This window comes from Acanthochromis polyacanthus, chromosome 9 (genome assembly GCF_021347895.1).
Source record: "Acanthochromis polyacanthus isolate Apoly-LR-REF ecotype Palm Island chromosome 9, KAUST_Apoly_ChrSc, whole genome shotgun sequence".
Lineage (NCBI taxonomy): Eukaryota > Metazoa > Chordata > Actinopteri > Pomacentridae > Acanthochromis > Acanthochromis polyacanthus.
The window spans coordinates 7,157,458-7,170,774 of record NC_067121.1 but is presented as its reverse complement, the minus strand read 5'-3'; the positions used below and the strand labels follow the sequence as shown (position 1 = coordinate 7,170,774).

The window sequence follows — 13,317 nt, the reverse complement described above, 5'->3', positions numbered from 1 at the left end:
ATGGATGAACGAGATTCCCACTGTCCGTACCTACTGTCTAGCAAAACCACAGTCAAGGGAATGGGCTTGGCAGAATCAGCGGGGAAAGAAGACCCTGTCGAGGTTGACTTTTCAGCATAATCGCTGAGTCCTCAGCGCATGTGCTGAAATTTGCCCAAAACTCTGCAGCACTGGTGCTGAGGAGCTTGTGCTCACTCATAAACACTTGTAGACTCAAACACCTTTGTGTGCAATTTCAATATCTTAGGCTTTACATTTTTCATAATTTTCCCAAAAAAAATTTAACTTGGGGAAATTTCAGCACATGCGCTGCTTGGGAGGATTTTTCCCTGTGTCACTTTTCCAGCCATGTCATATATTTTTGGAAAGGCCATTCCCTGAAGTGTCCAAATAACACACTGTTTTCTTCCTCCTATTCTTTCAGAAATTTTGATTCATATTTCATCTTGTGCATTGACTGCAATGGAAGATAGTTCAGGGAGAATTTTTCTGAGTGTTTTCTACCACAAGAAGGCAGTAGAGAGCGAGATTGACTTTTCAGCATAATCGCTGAATCTGTGCTGAAATTTGCCACTGGTGCTGAGGAGCTTGTGCTCACTCATAAACACTTATAGACTCAAACAAACACCTTTGTGTGCAATTTCAATATCTTAGGCTTTACATTTTTCATAATTCCATCCATCTTCTTCCGCTTATCCGGGGCTGGGTTGCGGATGCAGCAGTCTACGCAAAAAAAAAAATCTCCCCCTTGAACTGCTACCTTATCGTGGTGGGGGAGTTTGCGTGCCCGAATGATCTTAGGACCTATGTTGTCGGGGGCTTCATGTCCCTGGTAGGGTCTCCCAAGGCAAACAGGTCCGAGGTGACGGGTCAGACCAAAAGCATTTCAAAAACCCCCTATGGACATGAAAAGAACAAGGAACGTGACGTCGCCCGGAATGGCGGAACCGGGGACCCACCCTGGAGCCAGGCCCGGGGTTGGGGCTCGAAAGAGAGCGTCCCACGGAGCCCGGCCGAGCACAGCCCGAATGGGTAACGTGGACCCATCCTCCTGCGGCTCACCACCCACAGAGGAAACCGCAGGGGTCGGGTGCTTTGTGGATCAGGTAGCAGTCGACGGCGCATGCGGCAACGGAAATTTTTCATAATTTTCAAAAAAAAAAATTCATTTGTGAAAATTTCAGCACATGCGCTGCTGGGCAGGATTTTTCTGTGTCACTTTTCCAGCCATGTCATTTATCTTTGGAAAGGCCATTCCCTGAAGTGTCCAAATAACACACTGTTTTCTTCCTCCTATTTCAGAAATTCTGATTAATATTTAACCACGCTCGACGATGTTGGCGGGATTATTGCGATCGCTTCGGTAGCTGGCTGGCTGGCTGGCTGGCTGGCTGGCTGGCTGGTTGGCTGGCTGGGTAAGTATGTATGTATGTATGTGGCTATGTCCGGTCCGATATCTCTGCAAGTGCTGAAATCAGGATAATCAAACTTGGCACTGAAGATTGGTCTAAGGTCTCCTGCTCACTTGTGGAGTTACAGGTCAGCAGATCGAGTAGGAAGGGATATACGGAGGATGATCAAAATTGATACATATTGCATCAGTTGTATAGGGAGGACAGGGTTTTCGCCAGTAGAGGGCGTGGTTCTGCCCTCTACTGAGGGCTCCTCTAGTTCATCTCATGCATTGACTGCAATGGGAGATGGTTCAGGGAGAATTTTAGTAAGTGTTTTCTACCACAAGAGGGCAGTAGGGCAGTAGAGAGAGAGTCTTTCTGTGTCTCTGCCTGGTCAGCCTTGCAGTGTGTCTTGAGCAGCAGTGGTGGGTCAGGGTTAGTAATAGTGTGTGTGTGTGTGTGTGTGTGTGTGTGTGTGTGTGTGTGTGTGTGTGTGTGTGTGTGTGTGTGTGTGTGTGTGAACTCGACATACTACTAAACTAACAACTCTAACTCTCCTAAAAACTACTAAACCAACAACTCTAAATCTACTAACCTATTTACAGACAAAGAGACAGACAGACAAAGAGAGACAACCAATTGAAACACAAAGGGTTAGTTCCCGTGCACGTCCCAACACTGTTTTGGGGTGTTGGGGGGTGCACAGGCACTGGGGCCTCCCATTAAAAGTCTGGGTTATGGGGTTAGGGGAGGGCCCAAGAACAAAGTAAAATAATATAAACAAAATTAAAAAGAAGCAATAAAATGTAAAATTAAAAAAAATCTTTAAGTATGATATGATCGATGAGTCTGCATGACCAGTCACGAGCTGTGTGCAATTTAAATATGTTATGCTTTTCATTTTTCATAAATTAAAAAAAAAAGTCTTATTTGGGAGATGGTTCAGGGAGAATTTTACTAAATGTTTCTACCACACAATGTACACGGGACGGGTTCAGATCCCCGAACCTGGAGTGGTGGAGAAAGGCGATGCGAGGCTTCCAGTGTGGTGACGCAAGCGAACCCGGAGAAGCTCGCGGGAGCCCCGGGGCGAGTTCTCTTCTCTTTGTGAAGGGGGCAGGGCGCCCTGGAATACTGTCGCCACGGGGGATCAGCCCCTGCTCTCCCCTCACCAAGCGAAGCGGCAGCGGAGGTAACAATACGCCGGCTGCGGCGTTTGTCTGTCTGTTTGTTTGTGTATTTTTTAGCAACATAACGTGAAGTTCTGAGCGGATTTTAATGAAATTTTCAAGAAATGTTGATAATGGGGCAAGGAACAGGTGATTAAATTTTGGACATGTTCTGGCTTGCCAAAAATGAGAAAATTCCACTCCTGTAAATCACAATATCCCTGGAAGAGAGACGTACATGAGCCTTCCGCTTTAAGCGTGGTGGCTTATGGGTAATGTAGTACTGGTACATGAAGAGACACACTGTGTTTTTTGTCCCATTCAGTACTGAGCTGCTTGGCGGATGTCTGCGTTCTCTGGGTGCTTTTCGAGTGTGACATTTGTCCATCTTTCATAACATTTTAGACAGTTTCTCCTTACCATTTTACTTCACCCGGAGTCATTTCCATCTTTGTCAAAGTTTATGTAAAGTGTCCCTGGCAGGTTCCAGTGGTCAGGACAAGCATCTGGCATTTAAAGCTGTTACAGTGCTTTTCATACAATGAACAAGTGTAGTTTTATCAGACTAAACTTCTGTCCTCCCATTCTTTCAGAAAATTTCATGAATATTTCATCTTGAATTAAACAATGGGATTTTATACCACTGGAAACAAACAGCAACCTTTCAGGGAGATTTTTTTTTTTTTTTTTTTTTTTACCACAAGAGCGAGGGTCGTGGACCTGAAGAGGAACACGCTACGATGATTCTGATTTTTTTTATTATGATGAGACTGGAGCAACCAAAACTTCAGTGTGTCCGCTGAGCTGGACTCCACTTAAAACTTCAGAGCGGATACATGTAAACCTACTAATAACCTAAGAGTTGAGCACCAGTAGTGAAAAATGAAAGGAGTAAAACTTGAAGACAAATTCCAAAGAGGAACCTGTGAGATGGTGCTGTGTTGAAGGACAAGTAACATACTAGTGCTGAAATTCACCTCGGTGAGTGGAGCCTGCCATTGAGAGCTTATAAGATGGTTCTGTGTTTAATATTAATATGAATATTAACCTGAAAAGAACTAACTGTGGTTGTTTTCATTCTCTGTCACAGTACACTTCCACCACCTCAGTGGCCTACATTCGCTCCAACCACATCGTGGGTTGGGGAAGAAGGCCATAGAGATCCGCTCGGTGGCGACCGGCCACCTGGACGGCGTCTTTATGCACAAGAGGGCCCAGAGACTCAAGTTCCTCTGTGAGACAGGTGAAGTTGTACTTCACGAAACCACGGAGGAGACTTGAAATTCTGAGGCGAGCACTTCAACATCCATCACCCCGGACGTTAGAGACAATGAGCAAGGGCATTATGAGCCTTGGCATTAATCAACTCTACCCCAGTCCGGAGGCTCCAGCCAAGTCTACTTTATGACTGGGCCGAAGCAACCGACTCAGCTGGTAGAGGTTCACGCCCTGCCCTCTTCCTCCTCCTTCTCCTCATCCTCCATTTACGCACTAGAAGCAACAGTCAAAGTAACACCAACTAAGCAAGATATAAATGCCCTCGTGTGTTTCCGTGTATTTTTTCCAAATTCAATGTACTGTATATAGTTTTTGTTACAGGGCAGTGCTTTCAGATGCACTTCCTGTGTTTGAGATCCTCAATGCAGGTCAAGAAAAAGTACATTTCATGACATTTGTATTGTGTCATTTTACTGTTGAGTTTGGGAATTATGAGAATGTTCATTTCCATGCTGTATACAGGACTCCTTTGAGGCCCTGTAATTGGAATGAGTACACTTTAAACCTGAAAATCCTTGAAAAATGTATTCACTTTTAAGACTTTGACCAATATGTGCTGCTGATGTGCTGATCAAAACATAATCTGAAGTACTGTATGTTACATTCTGTTACTCAAGTGATCAGTGGTGATGCTAGATGCTAAACAGTAATCAAAACCAGAATCAAAATCAGAATCACAAGTTGGTTTATTAACAGTAAAAATGTACAAGTAATTACAAAAATGTGAAAAAAAGGACAAAATACAAGTATTTACAAAAATAAACAAATGCAAAAAATGATAATGCAACTATTTACAAAAAATAGAAAAATGTAAAAAAGACAAAATACAAGTATTTACAAAAAAGGGAGAGGGGCAAGAGAAGGGAAGGGAAGAGAGCTTAATCATTCCATTCAAGATCCAGTCCTTCTCCGCAGTAGTTTTTTCTGTTGACGCCATAATTAAAAAGGAGTTCCTCTCCTGCTTTGATGTCCCTTATAGCCATGAAAAGCAGCACGTCCCTTTCTCCACTCTCAAACTTGAGACTGAAGAGATGAGGCCTAATGTTGGGTCTCTTTCTGGAGTGGTTGATGAGTCTGCCGAAGGTCTCTCTGTCCGGGTGGCAGGGGCACTTGTCTAAGTGCGCGTCAATGCAGAATTTCTCACCAGCCCCGTTCTTATAGAAGAACATAAAGTCCGTCTCCTTTAGGCTGGTGGCAGCATGAGTTTGGTCAGAAGTGACCACCTCCCCGTGGTAATCGCATAATACTTCGCCTGCTTTGAAACTGCGGGTGGTCAGTACTGCTCTTCCTTTTCCCTCGATGTGACTGATCACCAGCCCCTTCCACCGCTGGGAGCTTACCAGCTTCCGAATAGCCGCAGAGGTGGGAATGTCCTGGAAGTCACCCGTGGGTTGCCATGCTTCAAGGATCTTTGACGCAGATGGGATGTTCCGCTTCCATCCCTGCTTGCTGATCCATCCGGCCACTCGGCTTTCTGTGGGGAGCCGACGGGGGAATTGCGCTGTGGGGAGAATAGAAACGTCCAAAGTTAGTTCAGGCCATTCAGAAATCTGCAAAGGCTGGGACAGAATACTTCTGTCCAGATTAATATTCAGATTTCTGCAAAGGTTTAGATAATACCGGCAGCATGCTGTATCCGAAGCTTCATCTGTTTTTTCAGCCAGCGCTCATACAGTTTCCTCTGGCTGTCTTGTGACACAGCGGCCCGGTGTACGAGGGAGGGCACCTTCCCATCCACTGTGACTGGATGCTCTCTGCTGAAGTTGTTCCATTCTTTCTCAAAGTCCATCCTTGGGTTCCGGGACTTTGGATGGGCCCGGCTGGATGGACCTTCTTCACTGTCATCATGCCTGCCAAATAAAAAGAAAAATAGGTCAGTGTCCAGACTGATATGCTAAATGAAGTCCACTGTGTGTGCACACTGTTTTTGGAACAAATGATCTGCTTACCTTCTCAACTCGTCGAGGAGCTCAAGGGACCTTATCAGGTAGCCACCTTGTTTCATGTGGTAATGTTTCTCCGCCGTGGCTGTGCTGTGGGTGAGGTAGTCGGCAATCATGGCTTTGTCCACATCAGGCATGCACTTGGCGGCAGTTTCAAAGATCCGTCTCGCCACTTGGCTTGTCACCGGTGTGAGGTTGTATCTAAAATGAGAGTGAAGAGTAAATTGTAAATGACAGCTCTCACCCCTCCTCCTCTTAGGTTACTTAACTTAGATGACACGTAGCAGCTTATCCCATCATAAAGATGTACTTACTTTGTGTGCAGCCTGGCCAAATCATTGGAGCAGTTGTGAATTGGTTTGCCAGATGTCGACAGGAAAAACCGCTCCAGGGGGTCTTCTTCTACGTTCTCAGCCTCTGGGCTCGCCCGGAACCTCTTTGTTGTCTTCAGCTGGTCCCTCACACACTCAAAGTACTTGTCGAACCACTGTGTGGAGAGAAAGGTACAGACGTCAGATTCGATTTCTGGATTTTTACAGAGAGAGTAATCTTGGAAAAAAAAAAAAAAAAAATCAACTTACAGCCTCCTCTTCTGCGGAGAGAACAAAGACTGCCACCTGCTGTGTGGCAGTCTTGTGTTCTTTTACAGAGATGGCAACAAAACCCTTATCCAGCTTGCTTCGGTTTTTCCACTCCTCAATCTGCGTAAAACACACACATGCCATGCCATTAATTGATGCTCTCACTGTTGGGTTCACATGAAAAAATCATAAATAAAAAAATCAAAGGACAACACTCACTGTCATGTGCTCCACCACCCCGGGCTTCTGCAGGTGCTTCAGTACCACAATCGCTTCGAGGTAGTACAATACAATGAGGCACTCGGAGGTCTCCAGCTGGCAGTCATAGGATTGTGTGGTATCGTCGATCTTGCCGAGAATGGCCAAAAAGTCTTTTTTGGCCGCCCTCAGCACCGCTGTGCAGTCATGTGGGGTGGTTGTCATGTCCCCAAGAATGATTCTGTCACTGTGAAAGTACAAAATAAAATTACTCAAACTGCGCAAGCTTTTGCATTTGTGCACGTGTTAAGAAAAGACTTTTCAAAAGACATTGCACGTACCGCTTTGCAACGATTTCCTTGCTGATGCCCTTCGCCAGTTGTTTCTGCAAAGAACCGATGAAGTCCGTGTATTGCTTGGCCTCGTTGTGGAGACCTGCGTCGGTCCTAAACATGTCTGTATTTGTGATCCGGTGGTTCAGGAATCTGCTCAACAAAGTAAAAACACATTGGACATTTGTAAGCAAAATGAAAATACAAGTCAATCAGTTATTACCCACATTTAACAACAACTGGGCAACTGTTTCTGTGAGAGGCCCTGAATTTCAATATATTTGCAAGTCTGTTTTTTTTCCCAGCTAGCTTGTGCAAATCCTTCAGTGTTACACATCAGTGTAAAGCTCAGAGTTTGACCTTTCCAAAGAGCCTAAACTTGTTCATATCAAACACTGTGGCAGGTGACAACAGCTTGTATGTATGACAGCGTGTGCTTAATGATAATAAAAGGATTCTGATTCACATGGAGAAAAATGAATGTTACAAACCTCTTCAAGCTCTTCAAATAGTTGAGCTGGGTTCGATTGCCAAGTTTGGCGTCGGAAAGCTTCCGCAGGTATTCCTGTGTCTTCTCCCGTTCCCGCACAAACATGAGGGAGGGTTCAGCAGGATCCATGAAGAAGAGGAAGCGTGCCACGTTGTCAACCTGAGGAGAAACAAAACGCAAATGTTACACATTTACAGCAAATGCCTTTGCAGTCATGGCTATACTGAAACAAATGTATCATTCAGCATTTGATGGAATTGTTCACCTCCTGCTTGAAATTTTCAATGCTGAGGTCCTTTCGCAGGTGTGTTGCAAATCCTTTTAAAAGAGGATGGTCGAGGGAATGCTTCTGGTAGAGCCCCAGATCAGCCATCCGCGCCCTCTTGTTAATCTTCCACTCCGGGTTGCGATTGCTGCAATTAGAAAAATTCACACTACAGTTACGATAAAGATCACGCCAATTCTCTCACACATATGCAAAGAAATGTGAACAGCAGAAGTTTGTTGAGGTGAATGAGCTCTTACCACTGAAAAGTCTCCCCACTGCTCTCGCTTGTATCATCACTCGACTCCTCAGGGGAGTCAGGCCGGCCCGTGGCAGTGGAAGGCCCGGCCTGTACATCAGGGAGCTGGGCGGCGGTGGATGGAACTGCGGATGGCACATTGGTGACCACGCTGTTCCTCCTTTGCAGCTCCTCAATCAGCCTTTAAAATTAAAAACAAGAAACAGTTAGCACTGTTCATTCATTGAAAGAAGAAATGATTGATTAAACTAATATTCTAAACTGTATATTCTAAATTTTATTCTATTTCATTCTTTTTTATCCTATTCTTCTGTGAAAACCCTGTCTATTTTTGGAACGTCCTGCTGCTCATATGCACCTTAATTGCCCCTCGGGGATAAATAAAGTTTATCTGAATCTGAATCTGAATCTAATTGTTTTTGCCACATACCTCTTGAGGGGGTCTTTGGCTCCCAAAATGTCCTGGAGGAGCTGGTAGGTATAAACGCGCCCAGACCTCAGCAGCACACTAGCCTCTTCTTTGGCCTTTTCCACAACTTTAGCCCTTTCGTCTTTGCTGGTCTGCTTCATGCAGGTCCGTTCCAGATGCACAGAGAGGCAGTCCTGGCTCTTGTTGCAGACCGGGCACAGGAGGTAGTGGCGGTTGGGAATGGGCTTGGCAACACTGCAATCACAATATTAATATAGGGTTAGGGTTAGCAATATAAGCAAATGGAATATCCACAGCAAATATAGAATAATAATAATGAATAACCCTAACCCTAGGCATTTACTGTGGCTCAACCATGTTGTAACCTTTATACCCAGAAAAAAAAAGAAAGAAGTTTGTTCTTACCATTTTGGAGGTTCTGGTTCACTGTGATCACTTTCTTCAGAAATCCCCTTTAAGGCATCAAGCTGCTCTCTCTCCTGACTGCAGTTGAGTTCCTTTTGTTGCTCTTTAATCTGTGGAAGTTTTGGAATGTCCTGGTCTCGGCTGAGGTAGCGTTTCTCCTGTGCTTCTTTAATCTGTCGAGACTCTAGATCCTTCTGATCCAAGCAGAAGTTCCTCTCTTGGTTACGGAGTAGGTGATCAGTGAAAACCTCCTGCTCCTCATAAATATGTTGCTGTTGAAGGTCTGGAGGGAAAAACAAACACGAGAGAAAAAAAAAATCAGTCACACCTATGTTGAGCATAAACATACAAGTCTGAACTATTGGCAAAGTGTTAAAATGATAAAAATGATCTGCGTGCACCAGAGTCAGAGTGACTTCTGAGTTGATACTGTTCTTCACAAAGCTCACTATACAACCATTCAGACAGCAGCTTCCTAGTTTTAGACCGTGCTGATAATTACACTTGTCAGCTGTGACAGAAAACAGCTGATTGCACTCAACGATAATCATTTCAAAAGGCATAACAACCACTACTCTGTAACACTGCTGTAAAATCAGAGAGGACTGTAGTTCCAACTATTGCAATAGAATAAGATGTCTCCTCTATTCAAAGCATCAGCTGATCACGTCAGTTTAAGCAAAGAGAATCTCAGAGTTAAAAAGATATTCATAAAAAAAATGTCAAGACACTTTAAATCTCTGATACTAAATCTAAATATGCTGAAAGCAGCAGAAGTCAGGAAGGGAAGCCAGTTCTGATCAGAGTATGAACAGCTCAGCTATTGGTAACATTACAGGTGCATCTGCTGACAAGCACATTAGGACAGACTTTAAGACAAGTTTGATTTTAAAAGTACTGGAGGATAGATAAATACTATGAATGAAAAAAGCCAACAAGAAAAAAAAGACTCTTCCAAAGTACACCTGTTCCCACATATCAGTGAACCTAAAAGAAACATGACTGCTTTGTAAGAATTCAAGCCGGTTTCCCCTGAGACTATGCACACTGTGGGTTTAATATCACATGTTTAGGAAAGGGATGCACTCATGCCATTTATGACAGTCTTCAAAATAACTGTCATATAAGGCTGATAAGGATCCTACATGAATCACACTAATTAGTTACTTCCATCACAGCAACACAGTTTTACATACCTATTCTGTGTAACTTTATTTGGAGATTCTTGGTGATATTAAATGGTCTGCGGTGACAATCAGTCGCTTCTTCATAAGGGCCAATTGTGTCTTCAGAGATACTGAATTTTTCTCTTGCCAATTCTTCACATTTAGACTTGTACTGAACTAGCATAAAGCTATCTGCTTTCTGACTCGTATCTGCTGCTGCCGTCTGTCCAGACTGCTGTCTGTCCAGACTGTTGCAGAGTTCCTCTTGTTCCTCTTTGAGCTGTAGAGGCTCTGGGTTCTCCTGGTCCAGACTGTTGCAGAGTTCCTCATGTTCCTCTTTCATCTGTGGAGGCTCTGGGTTCTCCTGGTCCAGACTGTTGCAGAGTTCCTCATGTTCCTCTTTCATCTGTGGAGGCTCTGGGTTCTCCTGGTCCAGACTGGTGCAGAGTTCCTCATGTTCCTCTTTCATCTGTGGAGGCTCTGGGTTCTCCTGGTCCACACTGTTGCCGAGTTCCTCTTGTTCCTCTTTGAGCTGTGGAGGCTCTGGGTTCTCCTGGTCCAGATTGGTGCAGATTTCCATGTGTTCCTCTTTCATCTGTGGAGGCTCTGGATCCTCCTGGTCCACACTGGAGTTCCTCTCCTGGTTACAGACATTCTGCTCAGCAGGAACCTCCTCCTCCTTACAGATCTGTTGCAGCGGGAGTTCTGGATGGACAAAGGGACACAAGAAAAATGTTACTAATGTGATGCTAGTTAAATACGCACTTCCATCTGTTGATGCTCTTCATCTTATCCAGATTCTGTTTTGTGGTAGCAACTCTCTAAGCAGGGCATTCCACACATCCACCCAGAAGTCTGACTTTTACACTGTGATGACGGCATGATTTAGTTAAATCATGAGGGATGAACAATGAACCAATTTTGATAGGAAATTACAAAATGAAAAAATGCACTTAGCAAATCACAAAGGTTACAATTCAGGACATGTGAGGTAAAGTTACTAAATAAGATGGATACGGTTGTTCAGTTTTATTGTGAAGGGGCTGATGTTTTAAGAGGCTGTCTATGCTCACTGATTGCTTTATAATATGTGGTTCAACAGACCAAAGCAGTCTCATCATATTTATTAATTATTTGCAGCACATCTGACCCCAGTTTAGACTTTGAGTTCACAGTTTTACAGATTCATGTGTCCTCTTAGTGTGACAGTCACACATTGGATGGTGGTTTCTGTGGTAATGTTACATTAGATGCTGTAAATCTATTACACAGTGAATAATGAATATTGATTTGAAACTTGACTTTTAAAAACATTATTAGTCAAACCAAAATATTGATCAGAATATTTGCAATTTGATTCACCCTCCAAATTGTTTAGCATTTGTTAGCTCAGATTCTTTATTTTTCACAGCAATCACTACTTCAGTTTTTTTGTGTGTTTTATACAAAGTGTGTGTTTAATGTTTAATGTTTCTGTTTTTAAAAACAGATTCATTACCTCTGCCAGGAGGTTATGTAATCACCGGAGTTTGTTTGTCTATCTGTCCGTCCGTGTGTGTGTGTGTGTGTGTTTGTCTGTTAACAGCATAACTCAAAAAGTCATGGACGGATTTTCACCAAATTTTGACAGGATGTCCGGAAGAGCAAGAGTAACAATCTCTGTCCATTTGAGAGATGGCCTGACGGCCTGGCGGCCATCTCTCAATTGTCCTTCGACCTTCAAAAAATTCCTGGATCCAGACGGTGATTCGGATCACCTCCAAAATCTAATCGATTCTTACTCTTGCTCTTCCGGACATCCTGTAAAAATTTGGTGAAAATCCGTCCATGACTTTTTGACTTATGCTGTTAACAGACAAATACACACACAGACAGACAGACAGACAGACGGCATGGCGGAGGTACGCGCTATCCGAGTGCTTTTCTAGTTCACGTTGTTTCTGTCAGAACAACAATTGCTGCTGTAATTTCTGTTTGAAGCTAAAAATAAATGTAACTCCAAGCTCTGATTACGATCCTACAGTCTGATTCATTTATTAGTTCATCACAGATCTACATACCTGTTGTGTGCAACGTTATTTGTAATTTCCAGTTGTTATCCTCTTCGTTACAGATCTCTACCTGTGGGAGGACTGGGTGGACAAAGGGACACAAGAAAAATGTTACTAATGTGATGCTAGTTAAACACGCACCACCATCTATTTATTATCTTCAATTTATCATCATGATTATTATTTATCAGTTAATTCATTCAGACCATCACAGTTCTACAAACCTGCTGTGTGTTGTGTTATCTGTGGTTTCCAGATGTTATCCAGCAGTCTGCGCTGACGATCGATCTCCTCCTCGTACTGGACGATGGTTTTCTCAAACTCTCTGAATATTTCTTCAGCAGCAGCAGTTAGTCGCTCGTTGATCAACTCTCTCAGATTCTGGACTGAACTCATCGTTACTTCATCTGAACAAATATTCATCTGAGACACTACAAAACAACCGTCTTCCAGCTCAGTCCACACATGAGGAAAACTCACGCTGCTGGAGCATTTTATTTCCACCTGGTGTCACGCAGTGAAGCTCCGTCAGAAACAGCGAGGGTAACTTTTGTTCCGCCTTGTTCCTCTATCTCTCTCAACATTCAGATTTAGATGAAAGAGATGTGATGTGATGTGAAGTATTGGTTGATAAAATGTTGAGTCAACGTTTGCTTTTCAACCATAAATCACACTTTACACAGACAGCAAAAGATGTTAAATCAATGTTGATTTAGGGTTAAGAAGGTTGAATTGTGGTTACGGTTGAAGACTGATGGTTGGATCATCGTTGATTCAACAACATTTTGTCAACATTGAAGTTTGTGTTTAAAAGATACCATTGAATCTACATTGCATTTTGGTTTAATTAAAATGTTTGACAGGTCAATGTTTAATTAATGTTGAATCTATGTTTGCAAACATGTAATCTATGTAAGCAAACGTTGACTCAACATTTTATCAACCTTGCGCTTTCTGTATGATTTCGATGTTAGGTCTCAACATAGATTCAACATTGATTCACCCATAGTTTGCTATCTGGTTAGCAACCACGACTGATTTCAATTTGATTCAATTCAATATCTTAACTGTCGTTGCAACCTGTGCAATGAAATGAAGTGGCAATCTTAAGAGAAACAGTGCAAGTTAAAAAATAAAAACATAAAAGGTCATAATCATCACATAATATAAAATATACACTAAAAACACACATTTCAGACAGACTCAACCAGACATCGACATTCAACAGATATTGTACAATCCCGAATAGTACAGTTGTATTTGCATATGCATGATAATTTCACAGCAATCTCGACGATGAAGAATCTCCAGCCAACAAACATGCCGACCCAGACCGAACACCTGAACCCCCTACCC

At 43.1% G+C, this 13,317-nt stretch overlaps 3 protein-coding genes across 3 annotated transcripts in view; all 3 read right to left on the bottom strand.

The window, feature by feature from the left end:
* Window positions 1-13,317, bottom strand: part of LOC127535335 (zinc finger protein 239-like) — a 46,967-nt gene that overhangs the window by 20,331 nt on the left and 13,319 nt on the right. The window lies entirely within an intron of this gene.
* Window positions 4,510-5,975, bottom strand: LOC127535352 (uncharacterized). Its single transcript, XM_051953187.1, has 3 exons — window positions 5,791-5,975; window positions 5,462-5,691; window positions 4,510-5,342 (listed from the first exon to the last, which is right to left on the bottom strand). The coding sequence occupies exons 1-3, from the start codon at window positions 5,919-5,921 to the stop codon at window positions 4,720-4,722; spliced, it is 984 nt and encodes a 327-aa protein (XP_051809147.1). The 5' UTR covers window positions 5,922-5,975; the 3' UTR covers window positions 4,510-4,719.
* LOC127535473 (repetitive organellar protein-like) lies at window positions 6,095-12,460 on the bottom strand. Its single transcript, XM_051953631.1, has 12 exons — window positions 12,186-12,460; window positions 11,971-12,042; window positions 9,941-10,615; window positions 8,745-9,027; window positions 8,340-8,573; window positions 7,911-8,090; window positions 7,651-7,798; window positions 7,387-7,544; window positions 6,905-7,048; window positions 6,585-6,810; window positions 6,366-6,485; window positions 6,095-6,271 (listed from the first exon to the last, which is right to left on the bottom strand). Exons 1-12 carry the CDS (start codon window positions 12,382-12,384, stop codon window positions 6,095-6,097), a joined length of 2,616 nt encoding a protein of 871 aa, XP_051809591.1. The 5' UTR covers window positions 12,385-12,460.